The sequence below is a fragment of the Desmodus rotundus genome, chromosome 2, assembly GCF_022682495.2.
Source record: "Desmodus rotundus isolate HL8 chromosome 2, HLdesRot8A.1, whole genome shotgun sequence".
NCBI classification, from domain to species: domain Eukaryota; kingdom Metazoa; phylum Chordata; class Mammalia; order Chiroptera; family Phyllostomidae; genus Desmodus; species Desmodus rotundus.
The window spans coordinates 25005667-25022382 of record NC_071388.1 but is presented as its reverse complement, the minus strand read 5'-3'; the positions used below and the strand labels follow the sequence as shown (position 1 = coordinate 25022382).

Genomic DNA, 16716 nt, shown 5'->3' with positions numbered 1-16716 from the left:
CAGGAGACTGTTACTTGTATTTCATGTTATTATATACCTTGTAGTTATTATCCTATTTCACTGTCATAGCCATATGTATGTATGTGTGTATGTGTGTGATACTGTGTCTACCTGTATCTATCTAGCTAGCTAACTTTGATTTAAAAAACAAAAATCTCCATTTGGACCCAATAGATATGACATTGCTGAACAGGGAAATGGTATTTCTAGAAGAAAACTTTTTGGTGCTTTGGGGAACATTAGAGAACAGTAGCAGAAACCTCTAAGACCATAGGGTTCAATCCCCTCATTTTATGAAAATGAGGAAACTGAGGCATGATAAAACTAAGTAAACTGATCAAGTCTCAAAATCGGAAGCTCACTAGAACTAACCCTCAGGTCTCCAGGGGCCCAGGCAGAGCTCTTCCTGCCACATCCCACTGGGAGGGCAGACAGGTGCTGCTACAGCAAAGGGAAGGGCTCACCTTCCAGCTCGGGAATGACATGAAAAGAGCAAGGGAACTGAGGAAGAGACGCCTAACTCTGAAAGGCCAAACTGCGGCTCCTGTCCTGACGAGCTAGCTCACCTGCAGTGACCCTAAATATGCGTATATGCAAGCGTGTGTGTGTTTTCTGATTTTTGCTGATTTAAATGCATCTCTAAGCATGGCACTGAAGTAAAATACAAGGCTTACTGAAAGCCAGACAGATATAAATAGATATTAAAGTGCCTAATTCCTTAAATGCGCACATGAAGGCAAGGGTGGATGGTTGAATGACTTCATAAATGCTATCTTGTGTCTCCCACACCCGGCCTTACACGGTGTATATATACCTAGCATTGATACAGGGAGTATTTACTCTCACAAAGCCCGAAGGAAGACACAGCCATTCCAAACAGAAATGCACATTTGGGGAGGCATCAAGATTATGCTGATGGGTCTTCAGCTACCACCATCTTTATTAAAAACAAAGTTCTATGTGTTTTAATCACTTGGAATACCTATATTCATAATAGTTAATTTTTCAGATTGCCTCAGTAAGCAAAGTGTGACCCATGGACTGGCAGCCTGGACCTCAACTGGGAGCTTGTTAGAAATACAGAAACTTGAGCCCCACCTAAACCTAACGACCAACCATCACCATCAGCATCAGCATGCTAACAAAATCCCCACGTGTTTCACACGCATAATAACGTTTGAGAAGCTCTCATCAACAGCTTATTTGCTAGGTAAAATTATAATTTTAATATATGTTAATGGGAATTGGAAGCTATGTAAATAGCCAATGATATACTGAAATATCAATAAATGAGCAATTATCTTGAAATAAATTAAGATGAAGAAAAGCCACCCAGAGGACAGGTTAAGCTCTGTACTGTAGTAAATGGTAAATAATCAGAGCGGGAACTTTATTTTTCAGTTGCCAGTTTTCACTGCAATCAGATATATGAGGGAGGTGGTGCTGGATGCTTTGGGGGCGCTTAATGGGAAATCTGGTGGCCTGCCACACTTCTCTAAGCGTCAGCCAGCTTGTTTTGGAGTGCGCCTTGATTCCCTCATCACCGTGCAAAATCAGAACAGTGTCTAGAAAAAAAATCAAATATAGAAATCTGACCTCAAGTAGCTGGGCAAATGGGCCAAAAAAACCCCAAAACTAAAACTCAAAAAACCAACCCAACAAACAGGGTGAGGTCTGCCCAGAATCCAAATAAAGGTGATAGTATTATTAAAAAAAAATACTCAAGGATTTAAAGAATATCTTTTATTAAATGTGTAGTCAGATGACAAAATCCATTAGGTACATATATCAGAAAATCAGTTCAAAAGAACACTCACCGAGAGGAAAGGCTTGGCTTCCCACTTTTGCTACAGCTGGTATAAATTCCTGGGCCATCATCAAAGAAGCTCCCGAGGGCCAACTTCTGTCGGATAGATTCTCTCTCATTTTTCTGTGCCTAAAATTTCAGGAAAATAAAAAGTGCCGATAAGCGGGCAGAAAACAGCACAACCACGGGCGGTCTAACTGTTAAGTTTCTTTGTACTGTAACATGAGACGAAAAATAAATACGTAGGCCACACCAAAGGGCACTGGAATTATTAAAAGCTGGACCTAAACCAGTCTCTCCTGGTTCCACCTCTGCAAGCGATTTCAAGCCTTCAGAGTCCTCAGTCTGGGAAATCACCTCTTGAGATACTAAACAATCTTCACCAGGACAGAAGTGGGTTTCTTGGAGCCATGACCTTTCTTCTCACCTGCTCGGTACGACAGAGTGAAGCTGTGGAGGGCAAGCATTTCGTCCTCAATCAAATTGTTTTTATCCCAAATGTGGCCTTTCCCAGAATGTCATCTTTCTCTTCCTTGTATCACCCCTTCAGCCCACCTTTGCCACGGCAAGGATAGGAATTCATTCAACCCCCATGCACTGAACCTCGATGAGACAGCACATGCCACACTATGACGCTGGAACAGAGCCCTGAAGGACAGACGTAGCCTCTGCTGCCACCAAGCTCTCAGTCCTGATGGGGACTATCGTTTCTGTTCAAGAGTTGTAATGACCTTACCAGGTTTAGAATATGAGAAGCCCCACCATATCGCCCGGGATAGCTGGAGCATTCTAATGGAACCCATCTGTTTCATATTTTGAAGGGAAGTCAGGTCGGCGTGCACAGGAAAGGATCTGGTAAACGACACTGCTGAGATAATTTGGGTATGTTTACAGCACTTGGCTTCCCATAAAAGTCCCATAAAAATTCACCATGCTGAACTTTTAAACCCTTTAAACAACAGGAGAGGATTATGAATGATTTCCTTAGTTAAAAATAAAACAGCTACGAAAGCAAACATGAGTTCGAAACCCTGGGGTGAGGAGGTTTCGGTCTGCGGTTGTGTGGGGACGATGAGGTTGTGAGAAGCATCATTTTACGATCTGAGCAGGGGGCTGAAGACTATGCTGAGCAAATGAGGTTACAAAACCCAGCCCACAGGACGGGGTGTGGCTCCGGAAGGCAGATGGCTCCTGGATCCTCCCAGTAGGAGGTTCTGGAGCCACGTCTGCTCCTACCAGAGCCCAGAAGTTACAGGGAAATATCTGAGTCTCACTGTGCCACAGCGACAGAATGCACCTGTTGGAAGGGCGGGCTGAACGATGGCTTCATTTCATGCCCAAGTGAAGGGTGGTGTGCTATAGGTTATGGCTGCTCTAACATACTAGTTACTAGTCACATGTGGCTATTTGCATTCACACTAAAAATTAATTCAAATAAAATTTCATTTCCTCAGCCACACTAGCTGCATCTGAAGAGCTCCACAGCCTCAGGTGGACAGCACAGACTAAATATATGACACAGCAGTACCGCTAAGCCATGGGCTCCCAACTGCCAGCTTCAACAGGCTGCATCAAAATTTCCAGTAGAGACTAAAATTCACATTCCCATTGCTTCCCAGCCTTCTGGCTAAGATCACGAGTGAAATACACATTCCTAGGCTCTTAGGACCAGATATTTAGTTTCAGTAGGTTTGAGAACTTCTAATTCAAGGAAAGCTCATCTCTATTCTCCTTTTCTCTAACATTATTTAATCTTTGGACACTATACGCATTTTTCAACGTTCACACTTAGCAAGTGTATCTATCTGTCTGTCTGTCTGTGTATCCATTCATCCATCCCCCCATTTGGGGGTGTACTAAGCAGGGGTGTCCGACCTGTGGCCCACAGGCCACATGCAGCCCAGGGTGGCTATGAATGTGGCCCAACACAAAATTGTAAATTTACTTAAAACATTATGAGATTTTTTTTGTGATTACGTGTCACAATGTATTTAATGTGGGGCCCAAGACAACAATTCTTCTTCCAGTGTGGCCCAGAGACACCAAAAGGTTGGACACAGGTCCACAGTCCTTGGCTCACAGCTCCAAAAACTCTTGCAATTTTTAAGTGATGAGAAGGATACAGGTTGTCTATTGTTATGTGAATGAGGTGACTTTTTGGAAAGCACCTGAGGATGGGGGCTAGTTGCCAGGAGCACCAGCTATGTGACCACAGGGTTGGAACTTTCAGTCTCACCCCCAGTTCTGGAGGTAGGGTGTGGAGAGCTTCCAGGTTGGTGATCACATGGAGATGTGGGGAGAGTGGGGTACCTATAGAGGGTGCTGAAGCTCTGTGTCCTTTCCCGCACCCCATGCCCTCTGCTTCTCTTCATCTGGCTGTTCCTGAGTCATATCCTTTTCCAGTAAGCCAGTGTTCTAGTAAGAAGCAGGTCTAGTAAGTTTCTTCGAGTCCTGTGAGCCATTCTGGCACATTCATCAAACCCAAGGAGGGGGCTCTGGGAACATTTGATTTAGAGCCAGTCAGTCAACAACCTGGCCTTGCAATTGGCATTCTGAGTCGGAGGGGTCATTGGAACCTTCCGTCTCTAGCTGACTGCTGACAAGTGCAGGTAAGATCCTGGGCTTGTGACTGGCATCTGACGTGTGTGTGTGAGGAGTCTTGTGGGACTGAACCCTTAACCTGTGGAATCTGAGGCTATCTCTGGGCACACAGTGTCAGAACTGAGTTGAGATCTTGGACACCCTGCTCACACCCAGAACTGTTTGTTGGTGTGTGTGTGTGTTTGGGGGGGGGAATTGCCCCACGTTGGGATCGGGTCTAGGGACTCTAATTTAGTGTATAATGCAGCCACAAAGTGGAAGACTACTTTTACAGTCACAGATGCGATGCTGGTTTCATACTGTTTACTGGGCTAGCACAGCACTGAGCCCTGAGAAAGTAGCCATGAGGCTGTAGAGGAAGCAAGAGTGCCTTTCATTTCATAAGCTCTCGTCACTGCACTGCTGGGAGCCTTAGGTAAAGAAACCCACTCTTCCGAACAAGGCAGGGCTGGCACTTGGGATGGTCCTGACAAAACAGAACCGCATCACTTGACATCTTTATTTAAAATAAGTTCATTTCAAAATCCCAAAAATCTGCCATGGAGATTGAATGTAGTCAGTGAGCCTATTTCTCAATCCATACAGTGGAAAGAAGAGATTCTCACTCAATGTCCTCTAGCCAGAGAACTGTTGGGTGGAACCGGATACCCAAATATAAAATCAGTAGGTAACAACAGGAGTGTTAATGACTCATATTTGACAACATGCTGGTGTCCGACCTTGGCCTGGGGTCGGGAAGAGGTCTTATTTAAAGAAAACCCCTATCCCAGGTGTGACTGTGTGATCACAGCCTTGATTCCATGTCCATCTTTTCTGATTTACTTGGTACACTAGAGCTATAGACATCAGAGAAGGCCTTAAAAATAATTCTATACATTAATTACAATTCTTTATGCCTAACTACTTCGTTAACAATTTAAAGAGGACTTTATACACACACCCTTCCCCCTTCTCTCTCTCTCTGGATCCACCGAATACAACCAAGAAAAGTGTAAAGAACATGAATGTCACCCACAACCAGGTCACTGCTAACATTTGGGTACATTTCTTTCTAGTTATTCATCTTATGTGTGCCTGTTTTTCTTATTACAAAACTGAGATCATACTGCTTATTGGATTGAGAATTTCCCTCATCTCAATTAAAATTCTTTAAAAACAATGTTTAAGGGCTGTCTATCATTCTATCCCATGTTAGCCATTTAGGCTGCCTCCAATTAAAAACAAAGTTAGCATTTTTACATACATCTCTGTCCACACATCTGATCACTTCCTCGGGATAAGCTCCTAGAAGGGGAAGCACCAGATCAGCTGGGTGTGAACATGTGTTGAGCTCCCAACACATGCTGTCACGTCCCTCTGACGAAAGCTGTTCCAATTCACATGCCCACGGGCGACAGAGAGGGTATAGCTTTCCCTACATCTTGACTTTACACTGAGCATTTTCACTTAAAAAAACTGCTGTTGTTTTCAATTTGATAGGCAAAAAGTAGTGTTCTTTTTAATTTAATTTCTTTGATTATCAGTGAGATTACATACTTAAATATTTTTTAGTTACCGTACCTGCTTTTCTCTGAATTTACCTGCTCCACTCCTAGCTTTGTTTCTTTTTCTTTAAAGGTCTGAGGGTTTTGAAAATTTTATGTTGAGAGTATTAGTCCTTTTGAGTTTTAAGTCAAATTATTATGTAGTTTTAAGCCTATTGCTGGTTTCCTCTGTTCCGTGTTTGATGGCTTTGTGCTTGTTTGTGCTTGGAAAGCTCTTCCCAGTCCAGAGGAAAAGGACCTCACTTGACATTGAAAGATTAAATGAGAGAATTTACGTAAATTCCTGAGCAGCAGTACCTGGTCCAGGCTAATGTAACTCTACCATAAATGGTAACTATTTTGGCTCATCCTCCAATAATTCCTGCTTTGAAGGTGAGGAAATGGAGTGCGATGGGAGGTTACCCTACTGGTAGAGAAGAGCTAGGATTCAAGCCCATCTTTCTGCTCTTCCACACTGACAAGGAAGGTCCAGGCTAATAATGGATAGCATATTGGGGATTCAATGGGAAATTCACAGAGTTAGGGACCTATGCCTCTCCTGAGATGGCCGTGATGCTCCCTCAGGACAGGCGGCCGCCTTGGACCGCAAAACCTACAGCGCGGCCTTGTAGTAACCAGACACTCAGTGCAAACACCTTCTCAGCGGAGCCACTCCAACACCTTCTCCCCTGGACACCACCACTCCACCTTCCTTCAGAACAAATGTGATTCCCAACCTTTTGAGTGGTTATGATTCAATTGACCAGTAAATAGTTTTTCTTTTAAAATTCACTGGTTGAAACCTAATTTCCTTTTGGTTGCCCATATGTGTAAAGTGTGTGTGTATGTGATTTCAAAGTACTTTTCTCTGAATCGGAAGGAAGGTCTGAGAGAGTGCATTTCAAACCTGCAGGGCAATTATGTCCTTCAACCCCCGAAGCCCAAAGATGGCCCAGGGTGAGGGACAGTGACATGTGCAGGAAAAGGGAGAGGCTGACTCACACTGTTTGGCTGTGTTTATGGCAAGCGGAGCCCTGTCCACTCCTAAAACGGCCTTGGGAAATACCCTCATCAAATAAAAGTAAAACATCTGAAGTTGATACTGCCAGCAAAAGAGCTGCGGAGGAAGAGTGGCTCATCACCATGAGACAGAAAAGCTGTGTGAGACCAAGATGAGAGCAGAAATGCCCTTAGAAATGCACCATTGTCCAGCCGCAGGCGGTTTTTGTCTTCACCTGCCGCTGAATTCCCCACTGCCACCCTCTGCGCCCAGGCAGATAACGCTCACAATGGCTTTCCAGGGTGCCTGGCGAGCCACTATCTCAGAACACAAACTGCAGATCCCCCAAACTTGACAAGACAGAGAGATGTTAGGTAAAGAAATAAAAACAAAGGTTCTGCCTGGGGAGATAGAGTCCATCTCCAAATCTAGTATGTCCCCCAGTCCCCCACTCTGGTCCTGCCTTCATCCCTCTGGTCCAGTTCACCTCTCGAGCAGCACTGTGGTGACTCTGGTCTCTGAGGCAGGGCCACCTCGTCTTTCAGATGCTAATCTGCACGTAAATTTATAGACAGAATATTGAGTGTCTTCTGCGTTCTAAAATTTATTTAATGGACAAACTACATTTCTGTGGGACAGCTGCAGGGCTGCAAGGGTTCCTAGGAACTTCCTTCAGGAAATAATATCCTAAACCTAAAGCCAGCTGGTGCACAGGACACTGCAAACAGCTGCTTCCTTCCGGCTGCTGCACAGATGATGAAACCCATGCAGCCGGGAAGGGCCTGTCTGACCAAGAGGAAGGGGGTCCTTAAACTCCCCAGTGGAGGAAGATGCGTAAAGAAGCTTGGCCTAGAGAATCAGGGTCCCAAGGGATGCACATGCACAGAAGTGCTGTGGGACTCAAGGCAGAGGTGAGCTTCGGAGCAACAATGCCCTGGGCCTGGATGGGATTTGGTGTGGGGAGGGGGAACAGGAGAAAGGAAACCGCTTCCCCCAAATCTCCTGTCTCCCATCTCTTCCCTGCGTTAATCTTCCCCACCTCCCCAGCTCCATTTGTTTCTTACTTTGACTGGTTATTAGAGGTACTTGCTTTATAATGCTAACTGTCTCAGTACTCAATTTGCTACTAATCCTGGGAGATAGCACTTATAGCACTCTCCTTTCCACACCACTAAATTGTTATCTGGTCGATGCTTCTCACACATCAGGGTGCATATGAATGACCAGGGGACCGCACTTTCCACCACTGGTGAACAGTGTGCCATTGAGGAAAATCTTCCTAAGGACTAGGGCCGCATTATTCCAGAAGCTGATGAATACCCCGGTACCTCCCATGGCCCACACAGGAACTCAGGGAGCCAGGAGGTTGCTGTGACACAGGTGTGCCAACTGGAGAACTGCACAGGTGGGCAGACACACCAAGTGGCACTCTCCCTGTCACACGTTTTTTAAACCAGTAGCTCTCAAACTTGATTATTCATCGGAATCACTGGAGGGCTTGTGCAACAACATAAACTATTTTTCTGATTCAGAAGGAAGGTCTGGAGTGGGGCTGAGAGAGTGCATTTCGAACAAGTTCCCAGATGCTGCTCATTCAGACACTTGGAGAACCAAGGTTTTGACCAGCTGAACAGATCAAGGAGTCCGGACGAAACAGAGCCGGTTCTTCTTGAACTGAGCACGAATCTGTTCCATGTGGAACGGACAGACTCTGCATCCAGGTGGATTTCATTTGCAACCGTCTGGCCTCTGCCAAGGCTTTGCCAGGATGCCTGTTTTGCACAATTAATGATCCCCTGGCTTCAGTGCAATCTATTGCCTAGTGATATCTGGCACCATCGCCATTAGCAGCATCCTCCGGGGAACGCAACGGGGGTTCTGAGCTCCCTGTGGAGAAGTGCTCTTCCTTCGGGGAAATGGTGGTCACTCTCACTTCTCTGCACAGCCTGTAAGAAAGGCGGCTCTCCTCTAGCATTACAGGCAGCGTTCCGCTGTGGAGGAGTCCTTTTAAACAGCAGGAACCAGACGTACACAACGTATTTGTTCATTACACATTTTTAAAAAATTTTCTTTAAAACAAAAATGCAAAAGGAAAACCTAAATACACCAGTGGTACTTTCTAATTATTTTCTCACTGAAACAACCATGGGTTTGTCACAAGATCAAAATATGTAAACGGCATTTTATAGGAAAATAAATTGTATGCTTTTGAATGGCACATGTATTAACTATTTGTAAGGTGCAGATTATTTCAAGTTCTTGCATTTTATTTTATCCCCTGGGAAGATTTTGATTATTAGTGCACATATAAGTTAAATAACCCAGAATCTTCCCATTCTATCACTGAATGGGTATTAAATCTGGACACTGGCTTCTCAGTTTGCATTTCTGACAGTTTCCATTTCAGACACACTAACCAGTCCAGAAAGGCTTTCTGAAAGGCTGTTGAAATCTTTTAACTTTGCATCCTTGAACCAATGTGCCTAATCAAGTCCTCTGGGCTAAATGTGGGGCCTGACTGTTGGGCAATGCTGAGAACTTGCTCAGCATCAGTGCTCATGGGAGACCTGGCCTTGGACACCTAAAGTGCGGGATAAGCACCCGAAGGAAAAGACTCTAGAACATGTTTTACTTGAGAACTGGCCAACATCCAAAGTGTTGGGATGCCACTCCAGAGAATGGAGAGGTTTGCTTACAGTTACTAGTTACCCCTGAGGACGGCTTGGCCTCTTGACAGTATTCCCTGTCTTCACTCTACAGGGATGATGTAAACAGAGGCAGGCAGATAGGAGTGGTGTTGTACAGAGCCCCTAAGACTTGAAAACTCTAATTGTTAAGGACCAGAGCAAAGGCATTTAACAAACATCTATTCTGGGGCTGAAGTTTCAGTAGCCACTTACTGGCTGAATGGGACCTTGGTGAAGGTGAGGAGCCCAAGGCGCAATCCACAAAGATGACTAAAGTGGAAGTGTTGCAACATCCAATCCTAAAGGGACACCGGTGGAAACGAAAGTTTTCCTTCCTTGTGAGCGGCCTGTCCCAAACGTGAACTGTGGGGAGCCTCTTGGGCTCTTTCTGGTTCTCAAATGACTGCCTACAGAGACTACTTTCTCACACAGCACACTGATCTGGGGGCTCTATTTTTAACGGGTGCCATTTCAAAGGTCTGCAAAACTATCACAGCCATTCAGTGTCACTGCCAGAACACCACAGTCTAAAATGACGCCTGCACGGTTATGAAACAGCCAAACCTCAATCAACTGCCAGAACCTGGTGCCTCCAATTTCCCACGTCAGGGTGGACACAGGACCTAGGAGAGCTGGACACAGTCATGTGACCAGAAAGGAGAGTAGGAGGCTGGGGCAGGGAAATTGGGGTCAAGAAGACTCAAGTTCACATCCTGACTCTGATACTTCCTAGTACAAGTTACAAAAACTCTTTAAGCCCCAGTTTCTTTTTCTGAAAAAGAGGATAATACTACCTATCTTTTAGATTGTACTAGGGATTAAATGCAATGTTATATAGGAAATAATTGGCATGGTATTTGGCCCAGCAAGAAGCTTATTGAATGGTGGCTGTTAATATTAAAGGGAGGGGTGGAGTAAGCTGGGGAGAAGAGTGGAGAAGGAACTAAAGAAGGCCAGAAATACCCAGAACAGGTAAATCCATAAAGACAGATTAATGATTGTGTGGGGAGGGGAGAATTGGGAGTAATTGCAGAGAGAGATAGTGTTTCTTTGGGGGTGATGAAAATATCCTGGAATTAGATAGTAGTGGTTTGTACAACCTTATAAATACAATGAAACCCATCAAAATTTGAAATGGTGAATTTTATGGTATGTGAATTTCATCTCATACATTATGGTGTATGAATTATATTTCAAAAAAAGGCACACACATGTTTTGTATGTGTGTGGCTTATTTTACTTTGTTGAGATACAACTCATATGCCATGTACCCAGAAAATCTAGTTACTTGGAACCCACTCCCTGACCATGCTGTGAACCGAGGTGCACCAACAGGGTGGTGTGATGGGAAGGACCCTCAAGTAGGGGCTGAGGCCTCACATTTCTATCATCTAAGACCAGGCAGGCCAATTCCTCCCTTGGAAGGAAAGGACACCCTGGCTCAGAAAGCAGAAGAGATTGTCCCCAGGTGGCCAAAGCGGGGCTAGGCTCCACGGTTCAGTAACCTAAGGGAGTCGTCCGGCGCATTCAGCCCTCGCAGGCAGGAAGACGTGCGGGTTAATGGAGGTCGACGGCTGCTTTTCCTCGGTAATTGAGTGGGGAGGGCAGAGCTCTTGTCTGGAATGGCAGCTGGCATTCTGTGTTCCTGTTTATTGCAGTTTATCTCAAGCAGTCATTCCCACTCACCTTTTAAAAAAAACATGAGGCGCAGCTGTGGCTTCACTTTAAATATTGTTCCTTCTAGCCTTTTATTTTTTTTCACGGGCTCCTCCCTAATCTTTCACTATAATTGGATGCACGACACTGGAGACAGCACCTCGGAGGAACAAAGCAAGGCCTTCCTGTCCTCGGCCACACATGGCCTGCCTGCAGCTCCTTTCTCTGCAAGGAGCAGCCTGGGAGCAGAGGGCAAGACCCGCTTCCCTGGGTTTGCTCTGCTCTGGGACACAGTGGGAGCCAGATTCTGCCGAATTCTCTTAAGTGTCTTGATTTCCTTTCTCTCTCCACCCGTGAAATTTGGATCTTTTCAGGCTCTGAGATGACACAGGCTGCATGTTTTCTAGGTTCACACGAGCTATCTGAACATTTTCCAGGCAGCGCCATCCACATCAGTTTATTTGTCTGTGTGCTCCCCTCCCCCCATTCAGACTGTAAGCTCCTTGAGGGAAGCCCGGCCTCTCTTCCCTGATCCTGGCCCTGAATGCAATGCTGGGGACATCAGAGGGTTCTTGGTAAGTGATGGCTGGAGGGATCAGGATGTTGACTTGCTCGGTGCTTGGTCCTAAAGACACTCTGGTGTGTACACGGGTCTCTACCACAGGGCCAGAGGTTGCTCGGGAAGAGGCACGGCAATGACAGACTGAACACACACACCTCGGGTTGTGCCGAGGTGCAGGCTTTCCTTCCTAAACACTAACATCTGAGTCCTGTTGAGCACAGTGTTACTACTACTGAATTAACCAGCAGTCCTTAATGAGGCCCCCTTCTTTCCATCAGGGCCTTCCCCAAGGAGAAGGAACAGATGCATACTCTTTTCCTTCCTTTGCCTGAGTGGAATCTGATTTTCGTTATTGGAAAGCGACCTTTCCCCTGAAGGCTGTTTGCCTGACTTCATAACAACCTTGTAAAATAATCCCTATACGCATGTGGTATTTATTAGTACAACCGGTACAGGGAATTCTATCGTATCTAGGCAGGGGTATACCAATTTTCCAATTGCTTTTGACAACTGACCTCATAGTCAGAGGAAGTGAAAGAAGAAATTATTAAGATTATTTTAAACTTGTTTAAAAATGTATTTTAAACATTTACTTAAAAATATCTCTCTGTGTATATGTTTTATGCATACATAATATATTTTTACAGTGAAAAGTGCATGCAACTTATGAACAAAATATATGGATATTAGAGGCATGGGCTCAAAAACATTACCCTTGATGGGTACAAGGTCAAAAGAGCCTGCAGACCATTGCTTTATGGCATTTCATTTAATTTTCTACTTAGTCAACCCAACAGTGAAATGAAAACATTCGAGGAAAAACCTTAGAAAAAGATGATTCCAATTAGGAAAAGTGATTTTTTACACTAGGCGATTCTTTTCTTGTCCTTTGTATTTTGAAGAACGCATATGTGGCCCTGTCTCTCTAGTCATTCTTAAGGAGATTATGACTAGTATTTTTTTAGCATAATGAAACCCTCATAGTAAACATGATATGCATACCTTTGAAAGTACTTGCCTGAGAAAGGCAGTTAAAAGCTGAAATGACAAGAGAACAACTCTCATGTGTAGGGTTCAGGACACTACGAACTGACCTCTGGCATCCCAGTCACCCAAAGTCTCATCTAGTGGTCTTCGTACTGACGGATCGGACATGGTGTCTCCTGAAACCACATTCCACTGCCTCAGTTAGATAATGGGTTATACAATGAATCTCTGTACTGTTGTTCTTGATGCTTTAAAGCTACTGGAGCCTTTCAAGTTCGTGGCTTCAGTCAGTGCTGTGTCAGGTCGCCGGGTACCATCGCTCACTCATTCCAGGCACCTGGGCTCTCTCAGGTTCTGGGTGGTGTAAAACTACAGTGGTCATTACTTTATTGTTATTGCATGAGAAGTGCTACATCTTTCATTTTTCTGAAGTGCAAATTGACCTACACTTTCCTACCTGAGAAATGGTGTGACCGCCTTTGGCACTGAACATATAGCAGGGAGAACTGTGCGCTTGTTCTTCTTGGTCGGGTGTGCGACCAACTCTGACTGCTGAGTGTCTCAGGTGTCTTTTGCACACCCAGTTCCAGAAGGAGGGGACAGCTGAGAGGTGTTAGGGTTTCAGGACTCGGTGCACTTGTCACCTCGAGTGCTCATTCCCTCTTTGGGAATTGCAAGGGACCAAACACAGGCAGGGCAACATGGCAGGTCATTTAAACCTCTTTTACATGTTTAAGCTTCAGTTTCTGGAGAAAGAACATAAATTATTGTGGACTGTTCTGAGAAATACAGTATATACTTAAAATAGCCCTTCCACGCAAGCACAATTATGCATGTAAGCTACAGACTGCCCTATTTTACATTATTAGATGTAAGAATCTATCACGATAGAAGCTTCTTTCTGTATCTCACTCTAGGGGGAAAGTTAGTGACATATTTGATCAAATCAAAAATTTGGCACCAAGTTTTATTGTTTTAGGAGTCTTTGATACCTGATATTTGCCTCTGAAGCAAAAGAGGTTTTCCTTTCCAGGTCCACGGTACGCAGAAGGACCCTTGTTTTTCCTCCTGCGCTGTGCTGTGACCTACATTTGACTTATGGGAAATAATAAGGGGGAAGGACGTAGTATGTGTTTAGCCTTCTGTGGACAGACAAGCATATACTTGTAGTTTAATTTCATGGCCTCACCCATATAACTGCAGCTATTTTTACTTGGGTCTCTTATTACCAGACAATTGCCATATAAAACATTCCAAAAATATATTTACTGACTTTCAAAAGAAAAGACAAGCAGAGAATTAGTAGATACTGTATCAATGTTTTAAAATCCCACACTTCTCTTAGTAAAACTTAGTATTTTTCATGGTTAAAAAAGTCAAAATTAGAAAGATAGGTTAAACACTCTAGTAATTTTTAATTGCGGGTGAACTGTTAACATGTCAGTAATTTCAAAAATTCTTCCTTTACATAAAAAGCCTGCCTAGCAACTAAATGTATAATAGAATTTTTCAACTTCAGAATAACAACATGTGTATTCCAGTTACTGCTAAAATACACTAATGAATACAAGCTGGGAAAAGCAGAAAGAACTCTCTCAGCTTAATGTATTCAGTTCTGTGCATTTCAGCTCTCCTGAATATATCACGGCAAGGGCCACTGAGTGTGGAATTTGGCCACTTCTCAAGGGTGATCTTTCTCCCAGTCAGAAAAATGGTCCAATTGTTCACAAACAAAAGAACTCTCCCCCCTTACCTTCTTATAATTCCCCTCCATGTCCAATGGGGATTCTTGACTGATGATGTCATCCATTCCATCACTGTCCAAATTCATCCTTTAACGCTTTAGAATTTCACTTGAGAAAGAACCTCTCATGAATTCTGATAGGCTGGTGTGCCTGTGGCTCGGGACCCTGATCACTGCCCATGCTGACGTGCAGAGCCAGCGAAGAGTCTGTGCCCGGCTGTGCACGTCCTTGTCCTGCTCTGTCTCAGAGACACCGCCCTGCCTGGCCTCCCCAGTCTGCCCTGTGCTCTGGCACAGGGGCAGCTGCCGTTGTCCGAGGCTCACTCAGCACTGACACTCGGTCTGGTGCAGGTCCAGCCTCCCTACCATCTGCTGTCGCCTTCCCCTGAATGATCCTCCCTGGGTTCCTCTCCACAGCACCTTTCCTGTCCCCAGTCAAGGAAGAGCAGACCCAACTCGCCAACTCCCCGGGTCAGGGCTGACAGTGGCTAGGAGCTCTGTGAGGAAACCAGCAACCTCGTTCTGAACCGGGGGGTGGGGGGGGGGTGGGGGGGTGGATGGAATAAAAATAGATGCAAAACCCTAGCCTCACAGACTTCACCAGTGAGTTAAAAGACAAAATAAAAACAGTATAATTTAAAGAATAACCTGTAGGACAGATGTTTGCTTTTTTTCTTTTCCCCAAACCTATCATTTCTTAGAATCAGATGTAAATGTCTGATCTTGTGATAGAAGCCCCAGCACAAACTGACATTTATTTCTGACCCAGAGAAGGACCCCTCTACCCCAGGATCAGCGCTTTGTTCTATTAATATAGTCAGGAGAATAAGATCCATCAACTTTTCTTTAAAATTCAGACACTGGCGGGCTTTTCCACAAAAGACAGCGTTCCTTTCTGCTGCCCTCTTTAGCCTTTTCCCAGGGCCTTTGGTTTCGTTTACTGGCTTTACATACGGGGAAGGCAAAGGCCCACAGCTGGAGGATGTTTGGGTGCAAGAAGCAGACAAACTACACACAAACGCATACTCATCGTTACTGAATGACTACCACCATCCAGTAAAGAATATACCCACTACTCATTTCAAAAAAATAAGTTCCTGTTTGCAGGAGAAGTGGGCCAGAGAACTCACAGGGCCAGCTCCGTCTGACACGGCCATCTCACACTCTGACACGCTCAGACAGAAAGCAGCAGATGTACTAGTTAGTATGTTTTCCAATATGAATTCCTGACCAAGTTCAATGCTGTTAAGGACACACTAATAAAGCAAAAATGCCACTCAAGGTAGCCTTTTGGCATCTGAACTTCTGCTGACATGTTAAAATTCTGTTGTCAATTTTTCTCCACAATTTTTTAAAAGTCAGTTCGTTCGAGACTAGTGGCTGGCATGCATCCCAACATAGCTGAGTGCAGTCCTTTTGTAAAGCAAATACTTTCCCTTGCAGCTCCTGACCCAAATCCAAATCCTCCCTGAACTCCACCCCCTGAACCCACCACCACCTCAGTTCCCAAGAGAATGACTTATCCATCCTTCTCCAGACAGTATAAGAAGTTGTATTTCGTGAGCCACGCTTGCACTTGGGCAGGGCTTCTCTGCGGAGATACCCCTTGTCTTACTCTCTTCCAGACCCCAGGTCCTTCATGCTAAGCCAGGCTCCCACTGTCTGCAGGCAAGAGACCCCAAACACTTGCCAGGGCTGTGAGGCAATGCTGGGCACCCTCCCAGTGGGGGCGTTTGTTCCCAACACCAGAGAATTAACCAAGGCTAAGGTTCTGGGGTTAGAATGAAGTATCTCTCCCATAAAGGATCCTGGGTGTATTAAATCCTGCCTAAGGCGGTTACTTAAAATGAAGGAAGCATACATCTTATGTGCCAGGCACTTTACACACGGGTCTTACACACGTCTTCAGTCCCCAGAGTAACCCTGTAGAGTAGACACTATTGTCAGTTGCATTTTATAGGTGAGTGAGAGCTCAGTGAGGTTAAGTAACTTGCCCAGAGTGTGGCTGCTTGGGAACAGTCAGGCCAGAACTTGAATCTGGGCCCCTGCTTCTGTGGCCCACATTCTATCCATACATGGGCGTGCCAGACCACCTTCCGCCACTGCCTTGGTAAGGAAAGCTGTGCACACGAAAATAATCAGGCACAGC

At 44.9% G+C, this 16716-nt stretch overlaps 1 protein-coding gene across 10 annotated transcripts in view; it reads right to left on the bottom strand.

The window, feature by feature from the left end:
- The window catches only part of SCHIP1 (schwannomin interacting protein 1), a 143675-nt gene that overhangs the window by 27245 nt on the left and 99714 nt on the right, over positions 1-16716 (bottom strand). For 8 of the 10 annotated variants that reach the window (XM_045197345.2, XM_053918053.2, XM_045197353.2 and 5 more), the window contains one exon: positions 1818-1936. In XM_045197345.2, coding sequence (XP_045053280.2) covers positions 1818-1936 — 119 coding nt within the window. Of the gene's footprint in view, positions 1-1813; positions 1937-14576; positions 15022-16716 lie in introns of those variants that run through there. The other 2 variants (XM_024563155.4, XM_053918054.2) reach the window with 2 other exon arrangements.